Source organism: Tiliqua scincoides, chromosome 2 (genome assembly GCF_035046505.1).
Source record: "Tiliqua scincoides isolate rTilSci1 chromosome 2, rTilSci1.hap2, whole genome shotgun sequence".
Taxonomy (NCBI): domain Eukaryota; kingdom Metazoa; phylum Chordata; class Lepidosauria; order Squamata; family Scincidae; genus Tiliqua; species Tiliqua scincoides.
In genome coordinates, this window is record NC_089822.1 from 56271004 (window position 1) to 56287784 (window position 16781).

The following is a 16781-nucleotide window of genomic DNA, read 5'->3' on the forward strand; positions in this document are numbered from 1 at the left end:
ACTCAGAAGTCAGTCCCATTCTAGTCAATAAGGCTTACTCCTAGGAAAGTGCGGCCACGAGGGCTGCTACCCAATGTCTCCACAGCCACACAGAATTGGCGGGAACCAGCAGCTCAGAATCCGCGGGGGACGGGCGGAGTCAGGCAGGAAGCCGCCTCTCCCCCCTCGCCGTGCACAATCCGTGGGGGGAGGGAGCGCGGAGCACGCCGACAGCTGGAGAAGGAGCGCGCGCGAGGACGAAGGGGGCGGGGCGGCTGAGAGGGGGGCACAGCGCGCGCGCGCGCGCCGCCACCACCCCGACAGTTGCTCGCAGCGAGTTTTGAATTTAGCGTCTAGACTTCCATAAAGAGCGAGGCCCCGCGCGCCGCGCCTCTCTATTGGCTGGGCTGCCGGCACGTGGGGACGGCCTCTGTGCAGGGGGCGGGGTGGAGGGACAACGCGCCGCTCGGCTCTGCGCGCGCGACGGCCATATTGGCTCGAGCGCTGAGCCCGCCCGTTTTTGTGCGAACCCGGGGAGGAGCGGCTGGAGGGCGGCGACGCGCGCGCTGCCGGCGGCGGGAAGAGCAGCAGCGGCGCCCTCCGAGGCGGCTCTCCCTCCCTCCATTCATTCGCGCCGGACTCCTCCGCGGCTGCAGCCTCCGCTCGCGCCATGGCGGCTGCGGTGGCGGCCTCGACGCCGGTGGGCCAGCGGACCCGCAGCAGCGCGGCGACCACCCCGCTGAGCCCGACGCGCATCAGCCGCCTGCAGGAGAAGGAGGACCTGCGGGAGCTGAACGACCGCCTGGCCGTCTACATCGACAAGGTGCGCAGCCTGGAGATCGAGAACAGCGCGCTGCACCTGCAGGTCACCGAGCGGGAAGAGGTGCGCGGCCGCGAGCTCACCGGCCTCAAGGCGCTCTACGAGGCCGAGCTGGCCGACGCGCGCCGCGCCCTGGACGACACGGCCCGCGAGAGGGCCAAGCTGCAGATCGAGCTGGGCAAGATCCGGGCCGAGCACGACCAGGTCCTGGGCAAGTGAGTGTCGCCCCTCCCCCTCAGGCCGTGGGGGGGGGAGGAACCGTAGTAGGTGGCCCTCTTAAGCAGCTCCCTGCGGGGCTTAATTTGGGCACGTGACTCCTGGTGCTGTAGGGAAACCTGGCTGTGGAGCGCGCCTGGTGCCCCTGCGCTCTCTGGTGTCGCCTGCATGCTCGGGACTCTCTCCCACTATCAGCCATGTGCCTGCGGTGGAGGCTGCAGTCCTGTGCACTCTTCCCTGGGAGTAAGCGGCACTGACTCTAATGGGACTTGCCTCTGAGCAGGCATGCATAGGCTTGTGCCCTGAGGCTGCAGTCCTAGCCACAGTTCCTTGGGAGTAAGCCCCATTGGCTCCAATGGGGCTTGTTTCTGAGTAGACATGCATAGGATTGGGCTTTAAAATCCTATGTTCACAGTGTTCTCTTTCTTGTTCCCCCAGCCCCCAAATTCTGACTCTTTCCAGTGACCCCCTTCAACCCATATCTGCCCAGCCCACAGGTGTACACGTTTGATCCCCGTTTTGTATATGAAAGTTGGGCAGAAGTGACTCAATTCTGTACTTTTAAAAATGTGGCTGGTTCAGGTCAAAGGGCAACTCTGCCTCAGGGGTCTTGGGTATGCACTCTTGCAAACTCAGCAAGGCATGCATTAAATAATGGGGCTTCAATCTGCCTCTGCCCTGGTGCAGTGTCTGCTTCCAACACTAATGTGGTGTTCAGTAGGAGATTATTATTGTTTTCTGTGTCCTCTTAACCTTAGCATTCTCAAGATGTGAAGAACAATACGTGTCATTATGTCTCTTCCCCCCATCCTATACGCTCTATGTGCTTGTCTGTAGAGTAGATAGTGTGGCTATTATAATTGGAGAAATGTAGCCAGTTTCAATAGTTCTGAGTCTCCAGAAGGAAAACACTTGTTAAAGCAGAAACACATCACTTTATATTGCTCTGGTATGAGATGATAAGCAGATGTTTTTTGAAAGCATGTTACTGTCTCCTCCCCTTTTCTCCCATTCATTTTTCTCTTGTAGCGAGTGTATATTAGTCTGACTCCTCCAGCTGCTGCCATGTGCTATGTCTAGAATTCTTGTTTGAATGAATGGGAACGTCCCTACCCTTTCCTGTGTCAGCTCTGTATTTTTTTATCTCATGACACATTTCCGGCCTTTGTGGGAGGAGTAATAGCGTCCAGTGTGGCTGTGTGACACTTTATGAAATGGCAGTGTTCAAGAGAGTGTTTTGTGTTCACATATGGTTTAAATATAATGGATTATAAGTACTTGCTGGTACCATAATTATGAAACATATGCATGGATATTTATAGCTACTAGTGGGCTGCATATAACTAGCTACTATAAAGCACATAATTTTTTTTGTGTTATATTAAAGCTAGTACCACCTTGGAGCTGAATTTTAAGAAGTTTTTCCAATATGATTGCATTTGCTGGTTTAAAAAAAGTATTTGACGTGTAGTAATTTCCTTAGTAATTATTAGTTGCAGTGTTAAATGTAATTCTTGAACAAGATTAACTTAATTGTCATTTTTCTCGATGAGAAATTGCATTGTAAGCATAGTTGGGTGAAGTGGTGTTTTGGAGTGCATACTGTATTTCAGGGAACACCAATGTCAGGTTAGGGGAATTTTATGGGAACACTGGTAGTCTCCCACTACTTATAAGTAATTGTTATTATATAAGTGTATGCACTGCTGAAACAGAGACGCCTGCGTTGGCTCGGTCATGTCGTGAGAATGGATGATGGGCGGATCCCAAAGGATCTCCTCTATGGAGAACTTGTGCAAGGAAAGCGCCCTACAGGTAGACCACAGCTGCGATACAAGGTCATCTGCAAGAGGGATCTGAAGGCCTTAGGGATGGACCTCAACAAGTGGGAAACCCTGGCCTCTGAACGGTCCGCTTGGAGGCAGGCTGTGCAGCATGGCCTTTCCCAATTTGAAGAGACACTTTGCCAGCAGTCTGAGGCAAAGAGGCAAAGAAGGAAGGCCCATAGCCAGGGAGACAGACCAGGGACAGACTGCACTTGCTCCCAGTGTGGAAGGGATTGTCACTCCCGGATTGGCCTTTTCAGCCACACTAGACGCTGTTCCAGAACCACCTTTCAGAGTGTGATACCATAGTCTTTCGAGACTGAAGGTTGCCAATACAATACATTATATAAGTATAATGCAATTGTTAAAATTGCATTCTTGTTACTTGCATAGATATGTTGCTTCTGCTAGCTGTCCCTGCTTCCTTAGAGCAAGTGAGTGCTTGTACCTGTAGCATTGGGTTCTAGCACCTGTAGTGTATGGACATATGAATAGCTGTACGGGTGCCATCAAGACTTCTGAAGTTGTTTGCTGCCAATTTGCCCTTGCTTTGACTTTTTTCTTATTGATATCTATAAATGTATGTCAGTGGAAGACTTACAATTGTGCTGTTCATTTCCTGTACTACATATAGTGTTTGTGATTCTCTCTGGATATCCTTTTTCAAAAAGTTGTAGACACATCCAAAGTATCTACTGGATACTCGCATATAAGTTGGGAGACTTTAGCCTTAAAATATATACTGAACGCTTGGGTCAGCTTAATTTGCTGGTCAAGGGCAAGTTGACCCAGGTGTTCAGGATAAATTTTACAACTAACATTTAGTCTTAAAAATAAGACTACATTGGCTAACCTGCGCCCTCATCTCACCCCTTCCTGTATGTTCCAGTAGCTGTCTCAGAACTTACCTGGGGCAAGCAGCATTGTTGACCCCCCCCCCCCCCAAATGGCACAGCTAAGGTAGCAATTGCACCAGGCAACAAACTTTAGGGGTGCAACAAGCTGAACTTGACATGAGTGGCCAAAATTGTGAAAACCTTGGTACGTATGGTTAATACCATCGTGTTATATATCATTGAAAAAAGAATTAAATGCTGAATGCAATGAAACAAACCACATTGGAATATCTGTATTCTAGCAAATGTTATGGCCAATTAATCAGAAAATGAAAACACAACTGCCTTATGGAACAAAAAGTGGATTTTCTTAACTCAAAACTGAACTATGAGACAAATTGTTCTGAGAGCCAACAAGGTCGCGTTATGATACAGCAAGGAACCAGTAAGGTGTTAATATGAATCAGCTCTTGTTTCCTTGTATCATACTACAAGTAACCCTTATTAACTAGGTAAAGAGATGCTTTTTCAAATGGTGGTTTTTATATTTAGTAGGGGAAGAATAACCATCCGTCTTCACCCTAGCACAGTTCCCTAACTAATAAGGGGCAATGCTTTATTTATTTAATTAATTAAATTTGATTTTTGTTGTGGGGGGGCTACAAAATCTTCTTTTAACCCTAGGTAGATGCCTTAGCTATGCCACTGGCTTGGGGAAGCAACAGAGCAAGTGGGTGGTGAGCTGCTGCGGGGAGGAGGTGAGTCCCCCCCCCCAAATTTTCACTCTTTTAGAAGCCTGGATGTGATGTCACTTGTGGAGCATCACTTTGAGCTTGGCACTGGACTACATGATGCATAGCTACACAGCTGGACCCCCCTGTTCCATTGTTGCTAACAGGTGCTGCTGTGATTGGTAGCTTCCGTTTCAGCTCAGGAGCAAGGCTCAAGGAACACCACAACACTACATGCCCTAGCATGCAGCAAAGTTTCTCTTGTAGTAGGCAATACATACGCAAGAACAATTCAAAGATTAGGAGAGGACTGAGAGTAGTAGGAAAATGCTATTAAATACACCTAAGCTGCTTCCAAAGTTGTATGCCATACCTAAAGACCCAAAAACTGTGTAAGAGACACTTGTCCTGGTGCTGTCCCAGTGACCAGACCCACTGCGTATTGCTTTGTCCTGTCCCAGTGGCAGGTCTGCTTGTTCTGGATAGCAAATGTCATGCCTATTTTTAAAAAGGGAAAGAGGGGGGACCCGGGAAACTATAGGCCGGTCAGCCTAACATCCATACCGGGTAAGATGGTGGAATGCCTCATCAAAGATAGGATCTCAAAACACATAGACGAACAGGCCTTGCTGAGGGAGAGTCAGCATGGCTTCTGTAAGGGTAAGTCTTGCCTCACGAACCTTATAGAATTCTTTGAAAAGGTCAACAGGCATGTGGATGCGGGAGAACCCGTGGACATTATATATCTGGACTTTCAGAAGGCGTTTGACACGGTCCCTCACCAAAGGCTACTGAAAAAACTCCACAGTCAGGGAATTAGAGGACAGGTCCTCTCGTGGATTGAGAACTGGTTGGAGGCCAGGAAGCAGAGAGTGGGTGTCAATGGGCAATTTTCACAATGGAGAGAGGTGAAAAGCGGTGTGCCCCAAGGATCTGTCCTGGGACCGGTGCTTTTCAACCTCTTCATAAATGACCTGGAGACAGGGTTGAGCAGTGAAGTGGCTAAGTTTGCAGACGACACCAAACTTTTCCGAGTGGTAAAGACCAGAAGTGATTGTGAGGAGCTCCAGAAGGATCTCTCCAGACTGGCAGAATGGGCAGCAAAATGGCAGATGCGCTTCAATGTCAGTAAGTGTAAAGTCATGCACATTGGGGCAAAAAATCAAAACTTTAGATATAGGCTGATGGGTTCTGAGCTGTCTGTGACAGATCAGGAGAGAGATCTTGGGGTGGTGGTGGACAGGTCGATGAAAGTGTCGACCCAATGTGCGGTGGCAGTGAAGAAGGCCAATTCTATGCTTGGGCTCATTAGGAAGGGTATTGAGAACAAAACGGCTAGTATTATAATGCCGTTGTACAAATCGATGGTAAGGCCACACCTGGAGTATTGTGTCCAGTTCTGGTCGCCGCATCTCAAAAAAGACATAGTGGAAATGGAAAAGGTGCAAAAGAGAGCGACTAAGATGATTACGGGGCTGGGGCACCTTCCTTATGAGGAAAGGCTACGGCGTTTGGGCCTCTTCAGCCTAGAAAAGAGACGCTTGAGGGGGGACATGATTGAGACATACAAAATTATGCAGGGGATGGACAGAGTGGATAGGGAGATGCTCTTTACACTCTCACATAATACCAGAACCAGGGGACATCCACTAAAATTGAGTGTTGGGCGGGTTAGGACAGACAAAAGAAAATATTTCTTTACTCAGCGCGTGGTCGGTCTGTGGAACTCCTTGCCACAGGATGTGGTGATGGCGTCTAGCCTAGACGCCTTTAAAAGGGGATTGGACGAGTTTCTGGAGGAAAAATCCATTATGGGGTACAAGCCATGATGTGTATGCGCAACCTCCTGATTTTAGGAATGGGTTAAGTCAGAATGCCAGATGTAGGGGAGAGCACCAGGATGAGGTCTCTTGTTATCTGGTGTGCTCCCTGGGGCATTTGGTGGGCCGCTGTGAGATACAGGAAGCTGGACTAGATGGGCCTATGGCCTGATCCAGTGGGGCTGTTCTTATGTTCTTATGTTCTTATGTTCCTTTGGCCAGACCTGCCAAATCTTCGCCCTGTTGCTTCAATGTCAGAAGCAAGAGCAGCAAGGCCAGCCAATCTAAATACATCAGGGAACCTTTTCTCAGATTGAAGGGCACCAACAAGAGGCACTTTGACTCTTTCTTAACAATTTCTTGACAAATTTTCTTTGGATCTAAGAGCCAGAAAATTTTTTCATCTTTTAGGATCTAATATGTCAATCTGGTCAAAAAAAAATTCTCACATGTCACCAATCAATGGTGAGATTAGATTTTATTGGCTGGTAGTTGGGGGTGAGGGGTTGAACCTACTTGGCAGGCTGACTTCCTGTGCAATCACACCCTATTCCCTTTTTAGAAAACTTGATTTGAAAAAGAAAAATCTGATTCTGCGCCTCCCGCCTTCCTGCTGTGCAGCTTGTCTTGCTTCACAGATTCAGTTTTGCTATCCCCGCCCTTTGGAACAAGACTAGACCAGGGGTATCAAACATACAGCCCACAGGTTTAGCTATGGCCCCAGAAGTACCATTTCTGATGAGGTTCTAGGGCAGCCATTTTCAACCACTGTGCCGTGGCACACTGGTGTGCCACAAATGGTCTGCAGGTGTGCCCCGGGAGTTTGGGAGAGGGTTATTTATTAGTAGGGCCACTGGGGGATGTGAGCCCCCCACCAACAGCATGCTGTGCCTTGTTAATTTTCAAAAAACCAATGGTGTACCTTGGCAATTTTAGTACCTTGTCAGTGTGCCCTGAGACAAAAAAGGTTGAAAATCAATGCTCTAGGGAGTGAGAAACTTCAGAAGGCAAGAAAGGGGAAGGGGCAGACCACAAGGGTGAGAGAGGGAGACTCTGCTGAGGTTCTGGGAAACCCCAGTTGTCACATGGGCTGCCCTTTCAGCAGCACTGCTTCTGCCAGGACATCACTTCACCACAGCACCTGAACAGCGAAGTGATGCCTCAGCAGAAATGGTGTGGGTGAAAGGGCAGCCTGCATGATAGTTGGGCTCTCCCATGTCTTGAAAATATGATCAAGATTTGCGTATTTTCTGCAACTTGTAACTGAGTTCCTATGTGAGAACTAAATGCTTGTTTCTGGCCATCACCTGCTTAATGGCGTCACTTCTGGCTTAAGGATGTCATTTCTGATCCCCAGCAGATGCCATGAATGCTATTTGGCCCACTGTATGAAATGAGTTTGACACCCCTGGAAACCATTTGTTAAGTACTAGGACACAATTTTAGTCATTATGGTGACCTGTATTTGTTAGTCCTGCCTTAAGTGAAATTTATGCTCCTAGGATAACTGTATGTAGGGTCACCAAGGATCATGTAAAATTCCTTCAGGGTCTGAATCTGACCTGTTAGCTGTTTCATATCCCAGATCTTTCACTAGGGTTAAAAGCGTTTTTCAAGCTTTTGGTATCCTTTGTGATTTCTTGCTTCTTGTTTTAAAAATCTTTCTTTTGAACCACCATGAGTGTTGTACATAATCAAAGTTTAAACAGCTTTGTTGCTACTATATTTAAAGGTCTGTTGTACACATTGTGCTATCTCAGCAACAATATTGGTGGCATGATTTCTGGTGGGCAGGTTTTAAACCTTGGGAGAACTGCTTCTAAACATTAGTAATAACCGCAAATAATACCCTTCGGTTTTGTGAGGTGTGATATTTAGAATATAAAAATCTGGTTTTGAGAGGAAGAATAACCTGTCTGCCTGTTGCAGCTTGGGGTTTTTGTTCTGTGGAGGAAAGAGCAAAAAAAAAAAAGCACTCTTGTAGACTAAGGTATGTGCCTTTGTGATTTTGATGGATATATATTTCCAATTCCACCATACTAAATGATGAAATTTAATGATTTAATGATAGATGAATAGATGGAATTTAATGATTTAGTGATAGATGAACAAATTATATACATTTTAGTTGGATAGTTCCTAAATTCACAGTGCTGGTGGCGGGGGGGGGGGTTGAAGATGAGAAACAACAAAGGCTGAACCTGTTGTAGAGGAAGGCAGTAGAGGAACTATGACTTCTGTCCTTGGAAAAAATCTTACTTGTTGCTTTTTTGAACTTTGGATCACACTTACTCACATTTGTCTTCCTAGAGTGGTGTGCTTATATTTTTTGTTGATAACTTGTAGGACAAAATATTTTCCATAATTGAACTGGATTCAAGTATCTTTTTTTTTTTTTTGAAAAACACAGGGAATCTTGCATGTGCAGCTCCTAAAGCAACTGATGTGGACATAAGTTGGGAGGGTTTGAAGAACTGATTGATGTTTTTGGCTATCTACAGCCATCCCAACACTATCCACTGCACCCACTGCATTCCTGAGCAGGTTAGCTACCCCTCCCCTTACCACCATTGATCCCATAGAATCATTGTTATCATACTGCTGGGTTTTTTAGGAACCTAATCCCAGCAGATAGCAAGAATCAACTGTAGATCCCAAGGTGTATGCTTGGGACGCTCATTGTATTGGTCCTGAAGAGTTGACTTCTCTACACCTTTAGCAGATGTACTTATAAGGGGAATATAATACAGCAGCACCTCTAATAGTATGTAGAATACTTTCTCCAGGAGCTGACCTCTATGTGAAACAGCACTATAGAATGCATGGTTAATCTAATAGGCAGAAAATGGGTTATGAGCTGCCCAGAATGTACTACTTGTATTGTCTAGAATAGCTGTCAGTTGAGCCAGGGCAAAGAGTGTTGTCACAGATTAGCACTAAAGGAAGCTGTGTTATGACTGTTCATCCAAAACTGCATTCAGCTGCTTAATCTCCCTTTTGTGGATATATATGCTTTTCTTTGTTCCAGGTATGTTTATACAGCATGTCCTGGATTGTGTGCTATCTCTGTTATGAGCAGAGCCTATGAGCTCTGTATGAGCTTAAGTAGATAATACTGTAGTTAGGTAAATTGGCCATTTCTGCTTCCAAGCTATGTGATCAAAACTATGTATTTATCTAAAGGGTTTTTTTTTTGCAGACTACAGGTTGAGACTAATTATTCGAGTGAGTTCTGTAAAAAAAAAAAAGCACTATAGCAAATCAATTTAAAAAACAAAGTTTGTTTGCTCCAGTGATTGAAAAACAGCCTTACTGACCTTTTGACTCTAAGAGTCATTAAGAAGACAATCTATCAGCACTTCACTCAGCCCCTCCCTTCACCAATGCAAAATGATCACCTTTCTTTCTGCTGGTGGAAGGAAGGAGAGAGAAGGATTGATGGATTGTTAGCCTGCTACCCTCTCTCTCTCTCTCTCTCTCTCATTAAGAAGGCTGTGGTTAAAGGACTGTTCAGTTTTTAAAACTGATTTTAAAGGGATGCATTTTTCCCCTTCTCCAAGGATCAGCACATTCTTTCTTATTTGCAGGGGCCATTCGTGTTGCGTCAAATCAGTGTATAAAAATCCGTGTATAAATAGGCTGGACCTGTATTGGTATAATGTTCAATTTAAAAAAAATAAATTTTAAAGATGAAATATGATGATGCAAAAGTGCTGGTAATGAGCCACATGTTAAAAATCCTGTGTCCATCTCATCGGCCTCTTAAGAGACTTTTTAAAACACAGTTGGCAAAAAAGTACCATCCCCAGCTGCAGGGGTATTGCAGCTTTGTCATTTTCTCCCTTCTGTTAGAAGTAGAGATGTTTGTGTAGATCAGGGGTCCCCAAACCCCGGCCTGGGGGCCAGATGTGGCCTGCGGCCATCCTCTTGTACCCTGAAAGTCTCTGGCCTACTTGGCCAAACGTGACAGGAACTATACTCTGGTTGCATCTGGAGGGTGTTCTAAGGGCCAGAGAGCTTGAATGAATGATCCCATTCATTCATTTATTCACTCATCTAAGTTCTATCTCTAATTTATTTATATAAATTTTATATTTAAATTTTTTCCCGGCCCTCAACACCGTGCCAGGTATTTGATGCGGCCCTCTGGCCAAAAAGTTTGGAGACCCCTGGTGTAGATGTTGAGCTGTAATACTTATTGCTAATGCCTCAGTGGTGTCTAATGTTAATGTTCATGTTAGATTGTGTTAATTGTGTAAATTTCAGAAGTATATAGTCTTCCATCTTTTTTAGCATGTTGACACATTGCTTAAGAATTTATTCAACATTAAGTGATCTAGTAGAGTGGAATCCACGTAGAGTGAGACCAGTATTGCTGAGTCAGTTAGGGTACAGTCCTAACCAATTTTCCAGCACTGATCAAGCCGCTATGCAGCCCCAAGGGAAGGTAACAAACATGCCTTTGCCTTGAGGAGGCCCCTTGACTACCTTCCCATTGCAGGATGCAGTGCAGAAAGTTGGTTAGGATTGCACCCTTAGCTACATTAAAGTAATTTTAGCTCTGCTAATATTAAGACTACCTGTACGCAGGTGTTTGAATTTGGGTAATTTCTGTTTTGTAAGTTTATGATGATGCTTATTGTGTATTTATAATACTGTAGGAAAGGCTAACTAATCCTAACCATGCTGAGTTCCCTTTGTCTCTGGAAGGGGGACATTCCTTTGTATCTGTGGTTTCACTTAACTGCTGGGGGTTCCGGAATGAAACCCCCATGGATACAGAACCATACCTTTATTGTACTCATAAGGTGCAGGAAGGCTGTATATTCAGCCTTTTGTTTCTTAATTTTTGCCATTTAATAGTGTTAAACATTTGATTTCCAGAAATACGAGTTTATGGTCAGGCATGAATGTTAAAACTATAGCATAGTGCATTAAGAAGTTAAGTTTACTTCTAATAGTAAGTATTAGGCATTACTTTCTGTGTATGTTGTTCAGACTCCAAACTATCTTTTGGCATTATCAGGTTATGCATCACAGCCAGAGAAACACCTTGATGCAAAATATGTATCTGCAGAGTTAATATCTGTATGTGGAGTGTTTAATTTTCATAACAAGAGATTGCCAGCCATTAACAGGAACAAGATCTCGTTTGTGTAGATGTGTATGTTGTGATTTTTTGTTGCTGTCATACAATGCCAGAAGGAATTAGGCTTCTCATTGTAAAAATAATTTTAGTTTACTTGCCATTAATTTTTTTAAAAAAATAGGATTGCAAATACATATTGTCACATCCTATTAAAACAAGGACTTGATTGATCAACAAATGTTAATTATAGTTCGACTGGTATATAGGGTAACTGTCAGATGAATTTTATTGTTAGGGGACAGGAAAAGTTGAAGCAGCTGCCCCAAGTTCAGTATTGGTATGTTTAAATATGGTGGCAGATCTTATTTGGAGAATTAGCTTAATATAATTTAAAGGAATTTTTTTTCTCCAATTGTGGTACTGTCCCTTGTGCTAATGACAAACGAACTTGCTTTCACTGTGTGCATTTTGACCGTTGTGCCTATGAATTCATATTTATTTGCATTCTAACTGGTACACTCTTCTATTAGAAGAGTATGCAGGATCACAAAACTCTTATCATTAAATGTCCAAACCATAATTTGTTGAATAAATGAGAATTGTTAGTCTGGCTGTCCATCAACATCAAGATTTTTTTCTATTCTAAAAAAAATTACTTTGAATGGTAAGTCCTAGCAGTACTAGATTAGTGATAAAACTAGACTGTTTCTGTAATGTTTCTGGTAAAAGTTTAAGACTGAGTTTTTGCCAAACTAATGGCAGTATTAAGATTTTTATCATCAAATTGGCCTGAATACGTTTCTTCATGTAAATAGACACATGTAAAGGCATGGCTGCCCCTTGTATCCATGGTTCTGGTTCTCTCTGCCCCCCACGCCCATTATTTTCATTTAGATTCCTTACCCTGGTGCCAAGCAAGTACTGTATGTGTCTTCCTTTTACCAAACACTTCCTCTTAACATTTGGTTAGTCTTCTGTAGCGTTCAGGCTGTCTGTCTGCTTGTCCTACTAGCTTACAGCATTTGGTAAAAGGAAGACATAAACAGTACGATTGGCATCAGGGTAAGGAATCTGAATCAAGGTGGTGGGCATAGAGATCACACAGAGATGGAGTTTCCCCTGATCTGTGGTTTCTGGTATCCGAGGGGGCAGGAATATATCCCCTATGAGTACAGGGGGCACTTGTTCAGGTGGGGCCTCTATCTGCAGATTCTCCTAACTGTTGACGCTGAACCGCCAGATCCCCCCACTGAAGACCTCCCAGACACAACTGGATCCTTGTTCTGATTGTGTCTGGGAGGTTTTCTGAGCCTTGGACAGGCTGTGTATGGTGGCGTGTAGCCTCTCCAAGGGCTCAGAATGAAATCTGTGGTTTTCAGGGCCCACTGGAGCTCTGAACGTGACTGAAACCTTGCTCCAGAGCCATTAATGTCACAGAGATGCCGTGTGTGGCCTCTCTGAGACTTACAGTGTTGCCTAGAGCCTTTTTTTGTGACTTCCAAAAAAGGCTCTGGGTGGCATTTTAAACTGAAAACTAGAAATTGCTGAAAAAACCGCTCTGGGCAGCATTCTGAGCTGAAAACCACTATTATAAAGGCATTTTCCACAGTTTGTATTTGCAGAAGGTCCAGGAACAGAACCCATGTGGATAAGGAGGCACTACCTGTAGACGCTTGGTAAAATGTTTCTAGATTTGCTGGTATATAGCAATGCCTTGCACTTTCAGCTGGTTAGAGACCAGAGCGTGGATGAAAATAAAAAATGAATTAATGTTGAAGCATTGCCTTATTTAGCTTGCAAATTTATTTTGGCCAGCGAAAAACATAAATAACTACCATAGATACTCGCCTATAAGGCGAAAAATTTCTTCCCAGAAAAGCAGCTGAATCATTGCCCCGCCTTATCTCCAGGGCAGGCAAGCAGCCAGGGTGGGGGGGAGGTGGCGAGTGAACCAGCCAATCACTATTGTGGGAGGGAGGGAGCGAGGGAGCAAGTGATCTTCTGCAGAGAGGAGGCTGTGCAGGCTGGGGTTGCTGTTGAGCGTTTGCAGCTGCCTGAGGGCTGCTCCACCTGCTCCTTCAGGCTGTTGCCCAGCTGCAGAAGCTCCAAGTGCAGGGCAGGGCAGTTACCACCGAAGCCATCAGCAGCCGCCTATGCTCAGTGCCAGTGCCCATGGAGGCATCTCAGGAGCGGCACCCAAGACAGAGCAGGAGACAATGAGCTGTGTGTGGGAGGGGGCATCTGAGTGAGGGAGAAGCAGTCATTTGAAACAGCTGAGTCCATCTCCTCTTTCCTTCTTGTGCCCCCTTTGCCCCTTCCTACTGTATTTAAACTTCAAGCACTCCATTGGAAAGCCCAACTTGCTAACCCCCTTCCCATCTCCCCACAGATGAAGTAGGACAGGGTGGGGAAGGAGAGAGAGAGAGAGAGGGGCAGCCTGCAAAAGGCTGTACCTTTGTTTCTCAAGCCATTGAAAGGGTTAAGTCCATCTCCTCTTTCCTTCTTGTTTTTGCCCCCTCCCCCTTATTGAATCCAAACTTTATACTCTCTGTTGCGAAGCTGAGGCTTGCTAGCCCTTCTCCCCATAATCATTCACCACTGATGAAGTTGTACTGGGGGGGAGAGGAAGAGTTAACTTTTATAAAAGGAAAAGTTTGTGTGTGTGAGTGTGTGTGAGAGAGAGCACTTAAAACAGTTAAGGCTACAATCCTAGCCTCACTTTCATGGGAGTAAGCCCCACTAACTATTAAGGAACTTGCTTCTGAGTAGTCATGCCTAGGATTGGGCTCCCAGTCTATTCCCTCCTCTTGCTTTCCTCTCCACCTCTCCCCTTACAGTATACAGTCACTCTTCAGTCTCTCCTTTGCAAAACTTTTTGCAAACCTCCTTGCTAACTTCATTTTCCCCCTATCCTCACCAATGAAGTTGGACTGGAGGGGAAAATTCCCTGCATTTGTGTATGTGGGTGGGGGGGAGCATCTGTGAGAAAGAGAGAAGCAATCTCACTCTGTGTGTGTGTCCGTGTCCTTTTCACTGGAAGAGTCCTGGAGACCTTGCAAAGATGCAAAACACAGGAAAAGCAGAGAGTAGAATTTAAAGTAGAATTATTTTGCAGCAACAGGTATTTTAGCCAGAGAGCTTAGCTGCATGCTGGCAGGAGCTAGGAAGCACTTGTAACAGCTGCTTATGTAATAAGCTTTTGGGAGAGCATGCTTGCTTCTGCAGTATCCCCTTGCCAGGACCTCCACACGAGGCCCGGAGGCGCTGCTGCCCTTCCTCCACAGAGGGTCTACTTCCAAGTAAATCAGGTGCAACTATGTGCAGCTGTACTTGCTCAGTCACTCCTTGTTGCTTGTCTCTCTACTGTGAACTGAATTGCCCACTCCCAGTTGTGTGTTGTGTGTTCTACAGAGAGCATTTGGCTTAAGACACCAGGCACTTTAAAGGAGGATTTCATTAATAGTTCTACTAGTATGCTGTTTCCAGTGTACTTAGAGCCCAATCCTAGGCTTGTCTACTCAGAAGTAAGTCCCATTAAAGTCAATGAGGCTTACTCTCAGGAAAGTGTGGATGGGATTGTGGCCTTACTCTGATAGTGTTTACAAATGGTTGTTGAGAGAACAATTAAAAAAATTAGTGAATAAAAATGTATCTTATGATCTATGAGATAGATAATTTTAATAAATTAGAGACTATTTTTAATACTGTTTTTGCTATACTATGTATACATACTATGTATGTATGTATACATACTATGTATGTATGTATACATACTATGTATGTATACATGCATGTATAGATGTATACATACTATGTATATACACTGTGTTTTTAATAAATTAGTGCCTGTACAGTTCTTAGGTAACAATTACTGGGAGGTTATTTTTCAGGATCTGGCCTCGGGTAAAATCAGACAAAATTATAGTCAGACACCTCCCTAAGTTAAACCCCCGACTTATCCGAGGGTCATAGCAAATTCCATGATTTTGGGCTCAAAACCTGCCCTCGTCTTATCTGTGAGATCGACTTATAGGCGAGTATCTGCGGGGGTATGTGGCGCGTGTGAATGTGTGCAAACTTAAAAGAAAAGCAAGCATAAGAATGTTGGCGAACACTGAAATGTTGGTCAAAAGATGAAAGCATGTGGATGGAATTTGAAATGTGCTTATAATTGAAAACAGCAGAAAGCACAAAGTGATGAATATCAAATGGATGAAAGTCAAGGTATTGCTGTATCTTGATTTTAGTATAAAGGTGGGTAAGCAAAGGGGAACCTTATCTCTCTCAGTTCTTGTTTATTCGTCAAGCTAATATTGAACTATTTGATCTCAAAATAGTCTAATTTGTATTCCTTTAGCGATTGCTTGTAATATAGCTTTTCTCTAGCTCAGTGATTTCAACCTTTTTCATCTTGTTGCACACTGACAAGGTACTAAAATTGTCAAGGCACACAGTTAGTCTTGACAATTGACGAGGCGCACCATGCTGTTGGTGGGGGCACATCACCTAATGGCCCTACTAATAAATGGCTCTCCCCACACTCCAGCGGCACATCTGCTGACCATTCGCAGCACACCAGTGTACCATGGCACAGTGGTTGAAAATGGCTGCTCTAGCTCCTCAGTTCTGACTTCTTGCATAATACTGCAGTCTAGTATTTCTTGTTTCACAGTTAATTCTGCCTGGGCTAAGCCAGTTCTGCTAGTTTTGTTTTTTAAGACTGCAGTCTGGCACACATTAAATTAGAAGTTTGTTTCAATGATATTTGTTTCTTAGTTTACCTAGGATTGCAAAACACAAAACCATCCTAAGTTTAATAAACCAGAAACTGGGAATTAAACTCATCTGAATATGTGAACATTTTAATGAGTCACAGTAAAAAATGTGGTTAAAACGATTAGTAATTAATTCAGTTACCAAGTTGTATGAACATCAATCAATGTTAAGTACACAAAGCAATTATTTAATACTCCTTGACTGCCATCCACAAAGCAACAGCAAGGGATGGGTCTTCTAATGCACCTTCTCAAAGCCCTTCCAAAAGAAAGGGAGCATGCATAGTCAATAACACAAGACCAGCAATAAGTAGAGGCAGTCTAAAATGGTTTTATTTTTTTGTGGATGGTGGTGCTACCCTAAAAAAAGGGCTGAAAGCAGTGTTGTAGCAGTGTTATGTGTTTTATTCCAAATCATTATCTTAATCAATTTTAAAACATTTCTAAAACTAGGAGGTTGCACAAACCCATCACGACTTGCCACCTGTATGGACTTTTTCTCTGTCAATCTGTCCAGTTCCCTTTTAAAGGCATCCAGGTCAGGTGCCATCACCACAGCCTGTGGCAAGGAGTTTCACAGACTACTTACACAGTGGGTTAAGAAATATTTTCTTTTGTCTGTTCTGACAATCCTGACACTCAATTTTAGTGGATGTCCCCTGGCTCTGGTTATTTGGCAATTTTCTTCC

General features: G+C 44.4%; 1 protein-coding gene across 1 annotated transcript in view; it reads left to right on the top strand.

The window, feature by feature from the left end:
• The first annotated feature begins 478 nt into the window (after positions 1–478).
• LMNB1 (lamin B1) overlaps positions 479–16781 on the top strand; it is a 33653-nt gene continuing 17350 nt past the window's right edge. The window contains exon 1 of the mRNA XM_066613408.1: positions 479–1014. Within this exon, the coding sequence (XP_066469505.1) occupies positions 650–1014 (365 nt within the window). The 5' untranslated portion in view covers positions 479–649. The remainder of the gene's footprint in view (positions 1015–16781) is intronic.